Source organism: Myotis yumanensis, unplaced genomic scaffold (assembly GCF_028538775.1).
Source record: "Myotis yumanensis isolate MYYU_CA2020_CCGP unplaced genomic scaffold, mMyoYum1.0.hap1 SCAF_1, whole genome shotgun sequence".
Taxonomy (NCBI): domain Eukaryota; kingdom Metazoa; phylum Chordata; class Mammalia; order Chiroptera; family Vespertilionidae; genus Myotis; species Myotis yumanensis.
In genome coordinates this window covers 6540376-6556132 of record NW_027223752.1, presented here as the reverse complement: position 1 = coordinate 6556132, position 15757 = coordinate 6540376, and the positions used below count along the sequence as shown (strand labels likewise).

The window sequence follows — 15757 nt, the reverse complement described above, 5'->3', positions numbered from 1 at the left end:
CATCTGTAGTAGTTGTGAGGGCTTTTCTAGCAGTCAGTATTCATATGACCTGGGATCTGTAATATTTCTCTGTAACCCACGGGGACGTTAGGATTTTAATTCACCTTTCCTGTCACTATGTACTGTGACTATCTGGTGATTAGCTTTGATTTTTTTTTTTTTTTTTTTTTTAAGATTGGAGTGCTTTACTATTTCCTGTGTTAGTTATGGTCTGTTTTTATTTTTATTTTCTGAGAGTAGCATGAATGATATATGTCCTAAAAGTAGCTCTTGTTTTGTAAAACACGGATTGATACAGGTCTGTCTGTTACTTTTGATGGAAAAAGAGAAGATTACTTTCCTAATCTAATGAAATGGGCCTCTGAAAATGGAGCTTCGGTTGAGGGTTTTGAAATGGTTAATTTCAAAGAAGAGGGCTTTGGTTTGAGAGCCACAAGAGATATCAAGGTGAGTTTATAAATTGTTGGTCTGGGGGGGAGTCTAAGTGTGTCTGGATTGTGTCATGTAGAGGACACAGGACGTGGAGACATACCTTGGGCTTGTTCTGAGTCTTGTGGGTGGGGGAAGGCGAAGGTGCAGCCAACACTGCCCCTCCTGCTGCAACAGTCCTCTAACTGACCCCCCTGTTCCAGGCAGCCCCTTGCTGCTCATCCTCATTGGGAGCTGTGCTAATAACCAGTGACCGGGGGCAAGTCAGCTCACATTTCTGGGCCTCTGTTAGGAGACCATAGAACATGCCAAGGGATTCTGAGATTTAAATATAGAGAAGGATGTGGGTTCAGGTGGTTTGCTGACAGAGCACAGAACTACATCCTGTGGTTGATTGGATGTAGGTGGAGGCGGGGTTGGGGGTTTGGCAGTGTAGGGGATGCTTACCAGTTTTCTGGAATGGGTAACAGAGTGGTTGGAGGCACCACTTACTGGACTGGCAAATCACGGCTGATAGGAAAAGAAGATAAATATACACCTGCTGAAGGACAAATGCTTTTCTTTACTCTTGGTCCTTCTAGATGGAGGGAGCAGCCTCTCCTGCCTCTCACTCTTGCCTCTCACTCCTGCCTCTCAATAGGAATACTCTGATGATTTTGGGAGAAGGAACTGGGGTTGGTCTTTCTCAGTGAGAGCTGCTGCCCACATGCGTTCGCTGTGCTGTGCTCTCTCCACCCTCTGAGTTTTCCAGGGACCGGCCACACGTGGGGAGGCTTCTGGGGTTCCAGTGCTGCCTGTAACTAGGTGGGAGGTCTGTCTAATTCTGGGATTCAGTAAGTGGTATTTTGGGTGAACGTCTGTTGGAGCCTTGTGTCTCTCTCATTTGGTTCAGAACTTGGGGAGAGGAAGTGGGTGTTATTAGATCCCCTCAAACTTCTAGCAACATTTTTGGCCAGCTGGTAGTTACCCTTTCGATGATACATTGTTAAACTGGTTTATTAGATGTGTATTAAATAATCTAGTATGCCAACGTACCTTGCTTATTATACCAGGCTTCCAAAACACAGGTTCCTTCCTTCATGCTGCTTATAGTCTGTAGTAAGGGACAAGGCACACATAAACATAATTCAAATAGTAGATAAATAGACGCTGGTAAACAGCAAGAGTAAACGAGATAGCACACATGCTTCTCATGCATCAGACAAATAGCATCGTTAGTGTGGATGCTGCCCTAAATACCTTAGCAGTGGTTGGTTGTCACTAAGTGCATGTTTTTAAAAAAAGCTTTATTGAAACTGATATGTAAAAAATTGCACATGTTTAATATATACATTTTGCTAAGTTGAAACATCTGCATGATACCATCACCATGGTCAAGGTACTGTATAAATACACATACAGAACATACTGAAAAAGGCATTTCATTGCCAAAACATGTGTCTTGTGGGCTTGTGTTTTTGCTAGTAACTGTCATGTTTTAAAGACAGGCACATAGAAGAGGGACTGTTACTCCAGCTTGAAACATTGTAAGGTATTCTACTTCACCTGGGTAGAGTCAGGTTTTTGTTGGAGGTAGAAATTTTGTCTTGTTTTTAGCACTTACAAATATAAATACAACAAAGAATAAAATAAACACCTTTGTGCTTCACCCCAAGTTGTTATATTTGCTTCAAATTAGAGTCGAAAGTTTCTTGTGGTTGTCTTCTCAGTATATATAGTTTTTCTACTGGAGACAGGTTTTTAAAGCAGCTTCCATTTATTTAAAAGCACCATAAATGCTTACAGTTGAGGTACTTTTGGGAACTAAAAATGTGGTGCTGATATGTACCCTGAAGTTGTCCATGTATGATGGGGTTTTTGCCCATAGACACAATTGGAGTAGAGACTATAGTATGTTGTATTTTCATGATTCTGTTTTCTTATTTTTTCCCTTCTAGGCAGAAGAATTATTTTTATGGGTTCCACGGAAATTACTAATGACTGTTGAATCTGCTAAAAATTCTGTTTTGGGTGAGAATAATTTCTGAATGTTCAAAGCAAAGTGAAAATGATAGAAATATATAAAATTTCATTTTGTGGAGCTAAGGATATTTGGTTGTTTTCTCAATTAGTGAACTTTCCCCCACAATTCATGTTAGGTGTTTCCCATGCTTATAATATGACATAATAGATGAATGTCAAAAGAGAGGTGCAAGTTACTTAAAACGTTATAGGATTGTTTAGTTTCCATAACTTTAATCATATAAATGAATACTTTTAAAAGAAGTTGTGGAACTTATGCTATTAACTTCTGGGTTACTCTAGGACCCTTATATTCTCAAGACCGAATTCTTCAAGCCATGGGAAATATTACACTGGCCTTTCACCTGCTGTGTGAGCGTGCCGACCCTAACTCCTTCTGGCAGCCCTACATTCAGACCCTGCCCAGCGAGTATGACACCCCTCTCTACTTTGAGGAAGACGAAGTCCGGTCTCTGCAGTCCACACAGGCTGTCCACGATGTCTTCAGCCAGTATAAGAACACAGCTCGGCAGTACGCCTACTTCTACAAGGTCATCCAGGTGAGCTGTTGGCCACTCTCTACCTGTCTGTGTGACAGGGTGGGAGAAAAAATGATCCCACAGATGTTCCACTGTGTCCCTCAGTAAGAATGCATCAACAGTTTGCTTTTTTACATTGTAAGGTGTTCTAGTCCATTGTTGCCGTTTTCACAGAACTGTCAATGAAAGATGGTTTGACTGTCTGACTTCATCAGTGTCCAGTGTTAATATAAACAGCAGTTGTTACATATTATGACTAATAGTCACTGAGTTCTGAAAACAGATTACAGTAAAAATTCAAACCTCTAAAATATAGCACAGTGCTCGGCGTATAAATTTTCCTAGAAAATGAAAGTCCATTTGTGAGTTCTTGTAAAATATTGACAGTTTACTAAATTATAATGCTGATTTGTTTTTTTCAAAGTATACTGTATATTTTATTAATTTTAATTAGGCCTAAGTAAAAGAGTCATATAAAAATCTCCATAAGGTTGGGTACATGGTCTCAGGGCCCATGGCTGATAGGACAGCTTCCTGAAGACACTCGAAAGATACTGTGATTGAAGCCACCCTCCGCCAGCCAGTGTGGCGGTGATTGAGAAGAGAGGGCTCTGGGGCCAGCCAGCCAGGTGCAGATTCCTGCAGTGCCACTTGGAGCTGTGTCATCTGGGCAAGTCTCTGTGCTTCCGTTCTCTAATCTGTAAAATGGGATAATACAGCACCTGACTCCAGAGTTGCTGAGCGGATGAAATGCATTGATCTATGTGAGGCCTTCAGTATAGTCGGACTTAATAGAAATGCTCAATTAGTGTTACCATTTTGTGTTTTGATCCTTCAGGCCACATTGTCTATTTTATTTGCTTATTTTTTAAATTGTTTTAAATAGCTTCTCACCCTGTCCCCACAGTACCTTATGTTAGTATTTCTTAATCTTTTCTACTAAGAAACTCCCATTCATAAATGACCCATCACAAGCTCAGAATGGTTAAAATCTCTCATGTTTTGTTGCTGGGTTTTGGTCTCATGTTTTTAAATCTTAAAAATTAATGCAAATGTTGGTGTGCTAAAGTCATGTGTAATGACTTACTGTAATGTCAGATTGGCATTGTGGGAAAACTGCCCCATCTCTCCTGTGACCCCCACATGCCACTGGGTGCCCCAGAACCCACATTCCAGTGGGAGAAGCACTGCTTCCCATGTGGCAAACGCCATCACCCCGACAGTGTGTCAGTCCAGGTTTGGTTCTTCCTCAGAAGAACCCAATGTCACCGTCACTTAACATTAGTACAAATAGGCAGCAGAAGGGAATCATTACAAAATGAAACACATCATAATTAGCTTTGTAGAGAATTTCTTACCCAGTGATTTAGTTTCAGAATGGGATGCGCTGTGTGACATCAGGAAGGTATAGGCTATGGAATAGAAGAATTTTGCATAAGGATTTGTTACAAAGAAAAACAGACTTAAGCAAAAGTTTTTAAAACATCAAATTTGGAGTCTAGCTGTTTTTCTAGTTTTAGAATGTTCTCATTGCTTCTGCAAGTTATTAGTAGCAGTCCCAAGTAAACACAAATGTTGGCATTGTACTGCCGTTGTTTTATTAGAACCAGGTTTCTCACACCAGCACCAAGCCATATCTCTCATACATTTCCAGGATCAGATGTGGGGCCCCTGCTCTTTGCAGTGGACCATTTCATCGGCACATTATCACTGAGGGAGAAAGTGAGTAGTGTCACATCAGTCCATAGTTACTGTTTCATTACAGTGACCTGCCTTCAGTGGTTTTTTTTTTTGCATTATGACTCAACCTTTTTTAGTGTCAGGGGAACCCTCTTCTCAGAGAAATGCACGTGTCATATCTCACAGACACTTGTATACCATTTGGGGGTTCAAATTCTTGAACTGGATTTTGCTCTTTTTAGTTTGACTTCCCATTTGAAGTCATCTTCCTGGGGCCTGCACCAAGCAGTGCATCTGAACCGAAATCCATTGATTTTCTTCTGAGCTCATGCTGGCTGGGGGTCTGCCAGCCACGGCTGTTGGCCATTGTCTCATGATGCACCAGCCATGTGACAGCGAGCAAGACTCAGTTTCATGTGTCTATGGTGGTGAAAGCTCATAGTCCAGCCTTATATCTTGCTTCAGACTTTAGGATTTTTATTCCAAACGAGAAGAAGCACTGGCACTAATGTCCACTGATTAGCAGTTTCTTCAGAGAGATTTCTCTTTATGGCATTTTTTATCCAGTGTTTCTCTTTCTCTCTGTTGCCTATAAACTAGAAAAAGAATTTCCTGTGTTCTTTCCTCCCAGCATATTTCTTTGGTCAAAGGCCTTTTAGTGGCCACTTGCTAGTTCAGATTATTTTCTGTCTTTAACTTGCTTTACCACATTTTCTTAAACAATCTTTCCTGGCAAGTCTCCCAATCTTGTTCTTCAAAATCGTTATAACAATTATTTGCCATTTGCTGTTCCATCTAAATGTTAGGATTACTTTGTTGTATATCACAGAAACCTTATTGAAATTTTTGTTAACTACTCTGAATTGTCTCATTCTTGGGTATTCTTTGCTATCTTTTAATGAATTTGTATAATTTTTTTTTCCCCAGGGGGAAAAAACCCTAAAATATAAAGTAGTCTTTCTGGGCCTCTGCTGGTCTCCTGGTGGTAACAGGGGCCTGGGTCTTATGGTTTTCTTATGGTTTTTATATTGTATTTATGTTGTATCCTTCTTGAGATAGTATACAGTGAGTCCTTTAGGTGTTAAACAGATGATAGTATGTGTGTATCCAGAAGCCTCAAGCAGGTCCTGATAACCGTTTTATTCAGTGTGCATAGTCTTGTTGAGATGCCACAGGAATTTAACTCTTGTTCATATCACTTGGCCTATGGTAAGATTGGTTTCCTTACATGTCATTTTGCTTAAAGTCACAGAACCCATCCACAACGTTGAGGACTGACTACTGTACCTTGTACATGAAGCACCTGCTGGTGAAACTTCATACTGTAGCTTAACGGTTGAGGAATGTTGACACCCAAAGCTAAATTTAGAAATGTGGTTCAGCCAGATTCTGGGAAAGGCGAGTGTGCATCGACAGCCCTAAGTGGTAACATTTCTGTCAATTTGTGAAAGGGAAATCAGGGGAGAAGACAGGGTTAACAGCAGAAGACAGTTTAATGGCATTTACAACTGCTTTGGAGTATTAAACCCATAAAAATACTCGTAGCAGATTAGGTCATTCCAGAGTTCAGCCCCAAGTTGGGTGTTTTGCCTGGAAATGGTCAGTTTTGTGGTAGAAATTAGTGGAAAAGTAGGATTTGACTTAAACCCAGCTCTGAAGTAATGTATTTGTGTGAAAGTGAAACAGGTTTTATCAGATTTGACTTGACTTACCATAGATGAATGCTAGTCCAGATATTTTTCATTCACATCAGTGGAAAGGAAATGAGATCCTGGGAATGAACTGCTCATTTCATTGATAATCCCATCTAATGGACCAGGCCCTGCCACGTGGGATGCCAGCTTGTCCAAACATTAAAGGCTCGCAGGGGCACGCACATTTTCCTGTGCCGATGAGCTTGAGCATGGTGCTCTCTAAGTGAATGCGGGTGACCAGGGTTTGACAGAATAGCGGCATAGCTCTAAAGTTGCTGTTTTCCATGGACCTCATAATTGCAGTGATTTGTCCCACTTTACTTGTGTTTCCTCTTTGGTGTTGGTCAAACAGTTTGAGAGGTGCAGGGGAAGGCGTGCGGATGGAGAGACTCGTTTATCCATTGACTGTGTGAATGTCACTTCAAGGCTGCAGCCATTGCAGCAGTGTCCCCGTGTCCTGCCTCACGCTTCAGGCAGTGGAGTAGGCAGTCAAGTTGGCTGTTCTTGAACAGTTAGCTTCTCCTACCAGGCTGTCATGGCAGAAGATTGGAGTAGGCATACTCACAACTTGCTGAAAACAGGACCACCAAGAGGCAGAGGAAGACGTGGAGCGGTTGTGGCTGAATACAAGCAGTCACTTCTCCCATTTTTTGTGTTCTCCTTGTGACAGAGCAGCACAGGAGGTAAATTGCCAGAGATGGCTTTTTCCTGATGCTCACATCTACATATAGAAGTCTGATCATACACAAGGCCTTAGGAATGAGCATCCAGGTGGAATAAAGACCTCCGGGCATTAGCATACTTTAAAGATCCCAACACCCTGAGACTCGGGCACTGTGAGTCAGCATCTGAAGCTGTTGTAGATGTGTTTGTGGACGTGAACTTGAGCGGCACTGGGAGGAGCAACGTGCAATGCATTTCTGTGACTGCATCTCCTCTGGTGGCAGTGTTTGTAAGGTGGTTTTCCACATTGTCTTCCCAGGTGGGGGGGCGGGGGGGCGGGGGGGGCGGTATCTCTGTAGTCAGCAGAGACTCTGCCTAGAAACCAATGTCAGAGTCTCCTTCCCAGATGAACCAGCCCACCACCTCCTCCTGACCTTGCATTTACTGTCTTTCTGTTTTTAACCCATCGTATCCTCTTGATTGTTTATTCAACTAATATTTATTGTCTCTCAAGTGCAAGGTACCACACCTGGGGATAGGGACTAATATTGCTGGAGATGCAAGATTTTTTTTTAACTTTTTATTTTGAAATACCTTTTTAGACTTCCAAAAATGTTGCAGACATAGTACAAAGTTGAAAGTCTGGCTGTGGATATTGATTCTTAGACACCATTCTCCTGACCTCCTTCCCACTTCAGTTTTCCCCTTGAGGTGAATGTGTTCCATCTGTGACATTCTGTTTGTTCTCTGGAGCTTCATGGCAGGGTCACATCTTCTCCTGACTGAGGGGTGGGGGAAAGGAGCAGAGGCAGAGGGCAGGTGGAGGGGGAGAGAACGCCCATGGAATTGCCTGGAGGTGTTAGAGTCATGACTCAAGATTTATTCCTTGGGTTGTGATAAAAGGAACTGGGTAGAGATTCCAGGGCGGAGGAGAGAAAGAAGGATTTCTATTTTCAGGTTATTTATCTGAGTTGACTGGGGGCCTTTTTCTGTGGTACATTAGTGTTCTGTGCTGAATCTTTGTGGGACCAATCCAGGTGGGTCAAGGTGGGTTGGAGCGATTCCTGAGCACATCCTAGGGAACCCAGAGCCACAGCCGATGCCCATGCCATTCACCCACCTGGTCAGAGTGACCTTCCCTACTGCTGCTTTAATCCTTACAGTCACTTGCTGAGAGAGTTGTTAGTCCTTCCTTTGCAGATAGGAATCCCAGCTGTGGAGCAGGCTGCCCAAGGCTCAGGGCGCCCTGGCCTGGGCTGGCTTCACAGCAGATCAGCTAGACCCCAGCCCGTCCTAGGCACTGGCTGGCTGAGCCTCCGTCTGTCTCTAAGGCTGTTTTGTCTTGCTTAAATCTTTCTGGCCGATACTTTACAGAAAGCGGGCCTGTGCCTTGCCTTGCTGACTGCAAGGCCTTTACCTGTAGGGCCATCTGTGTGCCTGCACCGGGCTTGCCTGCTGGCAGGTTCTTCCAGCTCCCTGAAGGAAAGCCCCTCCTGTCCACCCTCGTCTCAGCTGTGCAGAGGTGGGAGATGTTCACTCCTAGAGGAAGCCGCAGGCCCCTGGTTCCCCCCAAGGTGTGATAAAGCCAATGGTCCTCTCTTTTTTATTATCCTTATCAATTTGACGTTTTTGTTATTGTTAATCCTCACCCGAGGATATTTGCTCCATTGATTTTTAGAGAGAGTGGAGAGGCAGAGAGAGAGAAACATCTATGTGAGAGAGAGACATTGATTAGTTGCCTTCCGCAGGAGCCCCGACTGGCACCAGAGATCAAGTCTGCAACCAAGGTACATGCCTCTGACTGGAATCGAACCCATGATCCTTCAGTCTGTGGGCTGACGCTCTAACCATGGAGCCAAACTGCCTAGGGCTCGATTTGACTTTTAATGATATAAAGAATGTGGAAACACCAGAACCTTAGGAAAATCAGTCCAGGCTTGCATATTCTCTGGAGAGTTTCCAGTTCCTTTATCTTTGTTGGAGCCTCTGGCTGTCTTGCCGAAATGCCCTACCTTGTGTCCTTGTTTGTTCCTGATAGCTGACCGTGACCATTATGAATTTGTGTTAAATGTAGCATAAGATACTGTTCTTATTGTGTCCTTACTTATGGTTTCTGATCTTATAAATTACTCATCCTAAACATGTGCCTAATTTTCATCATTTTCAAGATGTGAACCATGTTTTGTACTATTGTTGAAGTTCTTTTTAGCACTATGTCTCTGCTGGGCAGATTATCCAAAAAAGTGCTCTTGCAATGTAATAGTTTCTTGTTAAGAGCAGTTCTTCCGGCCTGCCCTGCTGTCCATTCTGCACCCAGCTGACTACCTTTGACTTTTCCATCAGTGTCTTGGTCAGTACTACATTAAAGGATGCAGTGTCCTGGAGAAGAAAGGTCATGCCTCAGGCTGAGCCTCTCGCCTGTTAGGTAAATCTTGTCAGGTTAAGGTGGTATCTGAGTTCCCCTCTCTGTGGAAAGGAGGTGGGTGCCTGCTGGCCAGGTTGGGGAATAATGAGTGATAATGTGCAGGGCCTATTGCACAAGTGCCCAGCCCTGCCCCAGGCTCAGCAGTGTTAGCCCAGCCCCCCTGGACCATCTGGTCTTCACCAGACCATGGCCCTGGTCTGGCCTTGATCAGTTCCGGGGCTTGCCCAGCTTCATCTGGCTTCAGGGCTTTGCCATCTACTCTGGTTTCAGCTCAGATGTCACGTCCTGAATGAGGCTTTTCCTCACCATAAAGCAGACCTCCCTTATCAACTCTGTGTTAGTGTATGAGTCAGAGAAACAGAACTAACAGGATGTATGTACATATAAATAGGAGGAGACTTATTTTAGGAAGTGGGCTCAGGTGATCACAGAGGCTGGCAAGTCCAACATTTTCAGGACAAACCCGCAGAGTAGACCCAAGGAGGAGCTGATGCTGCAGGTCAAGTTTGAAGGCATCTGCTGCAGAGTTCCCTCTCGCGTGGGGGAGGTCAGCCTTTGTTCTACTCAGGCCTTCACCTGATGGATGAGGCCCACTCACATTGGGGAGGGCAATCTGCTTTACTCAGTAGTCCACCAATTTAAATGTTATTCTCATCCAGAATAATGTCTGAACAAACCTGGGCACCGTGGCTCGGCTAGGTTGACACATAAAATTAATCATCATGGCTGGGCATGCTGTTCTTTGACAGCATCTGTCCCTGTCTAATTGTTGTTGTATTATTTGTTACCTGTCTCCTCTTCTGGAGTGTAATCTTCACAGGCAGGGACCTTTCTCTTCTAAGTGCCAGTGTGACACCACTGCCTGTCACACAGGAGGCTACACAGAGCTCGTGCAGTGGGGGAAACCAGTCGACTTCTAGGTCTCCACGTGTAAGGCACATATGGCAAAGGCCTCTGTGTGAGGTGAGTGGCCAGAGTCCGGCCTGTTCTCCACTCCCCAAGCTGTGACCCCGCAGAGCTGCATCCTCACAGGCAGCTTTTTCGAGTTTGTACAAAGACACTTTGTCCCTACTGAGACAAATGCTAAACCTGATGGGACCTCAAGAGGCAGCGTGAGCCCTAACCGGTTTGGCTCAGTGGATAGAGCATGGGCTTGCGGACTGAAAGGTCCCAGGTTCGATTCCGGTCAGGGGCGTGTACCTTGGTTGCTGGCCCATCCCCAGTGGGAGGTGTGCAGGAGGCAGCTGATCGATGTTTCTAACTCTCTATCCCTCTCCCTTCCTCTCTGTGAAAAATCAATAAAATATATTTTTTAAAAAAAAGGCAGCATGAATGATCGCCGTCCCGAGTGTAACAGAATAAGCCATTTCTCTGCTTAAGATTCTGTGGCCCTCGACATCTGTGTCCTGTCCTTTCTTCCTCTCTCTTCCAAGAGGTGAAATTTGAGGTAAAGAAAGAATTTCAGATCCGCTGCCTGTAGGATTTTAGCTAGCAGCTCTCCATATAACTGGTTTATATTTTTATGGGCTGTTGTATTTTCTCTGTTCAAAAAATTCCTTCTATACTCTACGGAAGATTGGGTGCTGTGCAGTGTACTCCCACAACACTATCAGCTTCTGTCTTCACCTCTTCCTCCCTCACCCGATGCTTACTTCCGTGAGTTCTTCACCTTCTCACCTGATCCGCTTGTAGACGGTGTGTGCCCTTCTGCTGCCGAGTCCCCCCGTGAGTCCCTGCCAGTCAGGCTTCCTGACCGAGCTCTTCATGTCACCCAGTGAATGGCCCTCCGCTGCCTGCGCATGTGCAGACATCTGAGTGTGTGTCCCTCCTGACCCTCTCCCCGACTGTCCTGGAAATGACTGGGTCTCCACCTCACACACGACTGTGACATAGTGCCCTATGATGACGACACTTTAGACCTGAATTCTGTTCCTGGACAGCCATTCCTTTTCGGCCCACCTGTGTTCTTGAGTCCTTGAGCTTTGTCACATGTTGTGATTCAGATAACGTCCTTTCACAATCAACTTTATCCTTTCAACTCTAAAGAAAAAGTGGGTTCTAAAAATTAGTAGTCGAAAACACAGTATGGGTACTGTGTTTATTTTTATTTCCATTCCACCTCATAAGAAAAAATATAGTTCAGTATTCCTGTTTTTATTTTCTGCTACTAATGAAGTTTGAATGCTTGCTTCTCTTCCAGTTTAACAGTGGATCCTGTTAAGAGCTAGAAAAGTAATATGGTGTCAGTCTCATGTTTGCCTTCTGGAAGTTTATAGTAGAGATGGGAGGGAAATAATTGGCAGGAAATGTTGGAAAAGAAAACTGGTAAACTTTCAGAGGCTGCGGTGTCTGCTGTCTGAGCCCCGTGCAGCCTGGGGCATCAGGTGGGACCTGAGCAGGGGCTTGGAAGGCAGGCTTGTCTGGTTGAGGGAAGTGTCAGTGAAGGTGTGGAGCTGGGGCGAGTGGGGCAGTGAGGAGACGGAAGACAGCCTGAGCTCAACAGAGGCAGCACCCTGGAACTGAGGGGCGTCCCTGCAGATTTGCAGGGACCAGCTCCCCAAGTCTGGCACAAGCATCTCCCTGGGGTGCCTGTGGCTTGTGTGGCTCAGGCCATTGTGGGATGAAGCTGGGTTTTAGCAGCTGTTTACCTGCCCAAGTGGCTCAAACTCAGTTTCCAAAATTACAGTCTACCCTGTCTCACTCTCAGACTTGGAATGCAGCAGAGATATCAATGGATATAAATGTGTTTTTAAAATGTAAAGCATGCTCTTAACATAATTAACCGAAGCTGGGGCTTCTTACTTTCAGCAATGCTGCAATGTCCTTAGGAGAGCTCCTGTACTTGATGTACAAGGGAGGGCGAAACCGAAAGTCCTTTACCCAGGAGCAGTACTGAGGGTGTGGGAGAGAGGGAAGGAGGGAGCGAGCGGGCCAAAAATGTGGCAGGAGTCAGGCCTGAGGGCCTTCAGCATGACCAGGAGCTATGGGGAACCTTCCCAATAGATCGGCCTGGGTTTGCCTGCTTATTTAAAGATCACCTGTCGTCAGGGAGGCCATAAGACCTTACAGCCTGAGGAATTTGAGAAATATTTGAAGGTAGAATCGACAGTGTCTGTGATAAACTTGATGTGAAGAGTTTGTGAGATAGTAAAGGATGATCTTGAGTTTTCTGGACTAAATTGGTTTTATCTTTTCCCCTTGCTCCTAAACTGGCTTTACCAACCTTTCTCTATTTCTGACGTTTATAGTTTAGAAAGGAAATTTCCAATCCTAAATTTCTAGCTTATTTTAACCCAGGGCACACCAAAAGTAATCTTGTATCTGAGTTTTCAGTCCAGACAGGTTTATTTTATGCTTTGAAATAGATTTTTCAAGCAGAAATCTTTTGTATGCAAAAGTCAAGCCTGGAGCAAATTTTTATTATGGAATTATAAGCTTGTGAAAGTGAAGGTTTTAATGGAAGTGCTCACCCAACCTTAACCGTGGTGACACACAATAGCATGTCTGAACGAAAAGCTGTCAGACGAGCAGCTTTCAATTTAAATGTGTCAGTGATTTCAAGACCGACTCTAATGAGTTTTAAAATCTTCGTGTCAGTCTCATGTTTTCCCTTAAATGCTGTGAAGTCATTTAAAATTAATAAGCCGGTTTTTATTTGGCAGCGTTTACATCAGAAACGCTATCATCAGTTTTGAAGTCCTCGCTCTCGGGTGGTCTTTTCATTAGTCTAAAGTGGATTAGTGGCTGTGGTTCTAGAACCAGAAGGACATTGGCTTCCTGTTAACAGGCAAGTAGGCTAACCTGAGGGACGACCTAGATACAGCTTCTGTGACAGGGCATGTGTCCGTGAACCTAATGCAGGTGTGAAATGGAGTTCCCTTGAGTTAGTGAGCTGTGGGTATATTTAGGACTTAGAAATAGGGAAAAGCTAAATGAAAATAAAACATTTGAATAACAGTTTATGGTGATAGATTTCAGTAGTTGGTATAGGATCAAAATTCTAGACAAAAACTGCTAAGAGAAATTCAGAGGCAGGAAAGACTCAAGTGTTTTAGGAGTTTGCCACATACAAAACATAGCTGTACTTTAAAGACAATAAAGATCAGTAATAATTTCCAAACATTAAACATTATAAACTTTTAAATGAGATTTATTTATAGTCTTTCCAGACATCATATATGTCAAGTAACAGAAAAAAAGTAAAAATAATATGTGTCTACTGATGAATTATATAATAGTAGTAATGACATTTTGACTGTCAGTTATTTAAAATGCCAGTATAAATAGAATCTACACTAATAAAAGAGAAACATGGTAATTAGCGTACGACTGCTACCCTTCCCATTGGCTAATCAGCATATCCTTATGCAAATTAACTGTCAGCCAAGATGGCGGCCGGCATCCAGGCAGCTGGAAGCGAACATGAGGCTTGCTTGCTCCAGTAACTGCAGACTCCAACGTTCCCCGCCTGCTGCTGCCGGCCTCTGAGCTGGCAGTTTGAAACATTCTAACAAATATAGGCCGGGATCTCAGAGCTGAAGTTATACATTGTTTCGATTATAGAACCGAAACAAACCAGATACCTGCTCTCAGAGCTAGAGCCAGAGCTAAAGCTGGCCCAGAATAAAATAAAAAAAAGGAGCGGTTGGGAGCTTCAAATCAACAACCGCCAGCCTGAAAGCAGCCCTCAGCCCCTCACCCAGACTGGCCAGGCACCCCAGTGGGGACCCCCACCCTGAAGGGTGTGTGACCAGCTGCAAACAGCCATCATCCCCTCATCCAGGCTGGCCAGGCACCCCAGTGGGGACCCCCACCCTGATCCAGGACACCCTTCAGGGCAAACCAGCCGGCCCCCAGGCCTCTATCCTGTATAGTAAAAGGGTAATATGCCTCCCAGCACCGGGATCAGCGGAGCCGCGAGGCCTCCTGGCACCGGATCAGCGTGACAGGGGACAGCGCCCAATCCCCCTGATCGCCCTGTGGCTCTGTGTGTGACAGGGGGCGGCGCCCCAGCTCTTCCCCCCCCCCCCCCCCCCCCCACGGGCCCTGCTCTGTGTGTGACAGGGTAGAGCCATAACCTCTCCATTGGCCCTGCCCTGAGTGTGACAGTGGCTGAGCCCCAACCCCCTGATCGGCCCTGCTCTGTGGGTGATAGAGGGTGGCGCCCCAAACCCCCCCCCCCCCCACACACACACGATCCCTGCTCTGTGTGTGATAGGGTAGAGCCATAACCTCCCCATTGGCCCTGCCCTGAGTGTGACAGGGGGCAGCGCCCCAACCCCCTGATCCGCCCTGCTCTGTGCATGACAGGGGGCAGCGCCCAACCCCCTGATTGGCCCTGCTCTGTGCGTGACGGGGTGGCACCACAACCTCCCCATCGACCCTGCCTTGAGTGTGACAGGGGGCGGTGCCCCAACCCCCCAATCGGCCCTACCCTGAGCGTGACTGAGGGTGGCATCGCAACCTCCCTATCCGCCCTGCTCTGTGCATGACGGGGGCGGCGCCCCAACTCCCCAATCGGCCCTGGTCTGAGCCCGACCAGGGGCTGCACCTAGGGATTGGGCCTGCCCTCTGCCACCCGGGAGCAGGCCTAAGCCAGCAGGTCGTTATCTCCCGAGGGGTCCCAGATTGCGAGAGGGCACAGGCTGGGCTGAGGGCCCTCCCCTTTCTAACCCCCGAGAACACAAATTTTTGTGCACTGGGCCTCTAGTAAATATATAATAGGAACAGTGGTAGGGAATACTGAGTAACCCCCTGTAGTAAAGGTGAACAGCTTGGGTTGTTGACTCTTGTGGACTTTTAGTTTTGATTGTTGTTATTTTTTTTTTAAGACCTCAGCCAAGGACATGCTTAGAGAGAGGAAGAGAGAGAGAGAGAGAGAGAGAGAGAGAGAGAGAGGGAGAGAAACATAGATGTGAGAAACATCTATTGGTTGCCTCCCAAACGTGCCCCAACCAACTGAACCACATTGATTGGCCGGGCAACTTTTAGTTTTATTAAATTGAGATTTAGCTTAGACATGTAAAGTACACATGCATTAAATACAGGTTAGCTTCTATCCTAAAGAACCGAACCAAGATTAAGCTGTGGAACTTTTGTAGCACAGTAGGAAATTCCCCATGTTCTTTCCCAGTCAGTACCAGCCCCCTATTCAAGAGGTGACCACTGTTCCATCTCTGTCACCATGAGTTACTTTCTTATGTTGACAAGCTTTCTGTAGGTCGAATCCCCCTGTGTGGAGTCTTGCCCACCTCTGCCTTCTGCTCAGTGCATGTCTGTGAGATCCGTCCGTGCTGCTGGGCGTAGGAGTAGGTAACTCTTTACTG

General features: G+C 45.3%; 1 protein-coding gene across 2 annotated transcripts in view; it reads left to right on the top strand.

The window, feature by feature from the left end:
* Positions 1 to 15757, top strand: part of SETD3 (SET domain containing 3, actin N3(tau)-histidine methyltransferase) — a 60910-nt gene that overhangs the window by 11945 nt on the left and 33208 nt on the right. For both annotated transcript variants that reach the window (XR_011471242.1, XM_070412866.1), the window contains exons 4-6: positions 299 to 447; positions 2367 to 2439; positions 2734 to 2990. Coding sequence is in view for 1 of the 2 variants with exons in the window: in XM_070412866.1 (XP_070268967.1) it covers positions 299 to 447; positions 2367 to 2439; positions 2734 to 2990 (479 nt within the window). In the remaining variant the exon portion in view is untranslated. The remainder of the gene's footprint in view (positions 1 to 298; positions 448 to 2366; positions 2440 to 2733; positions 2991 to 15757) is intronic.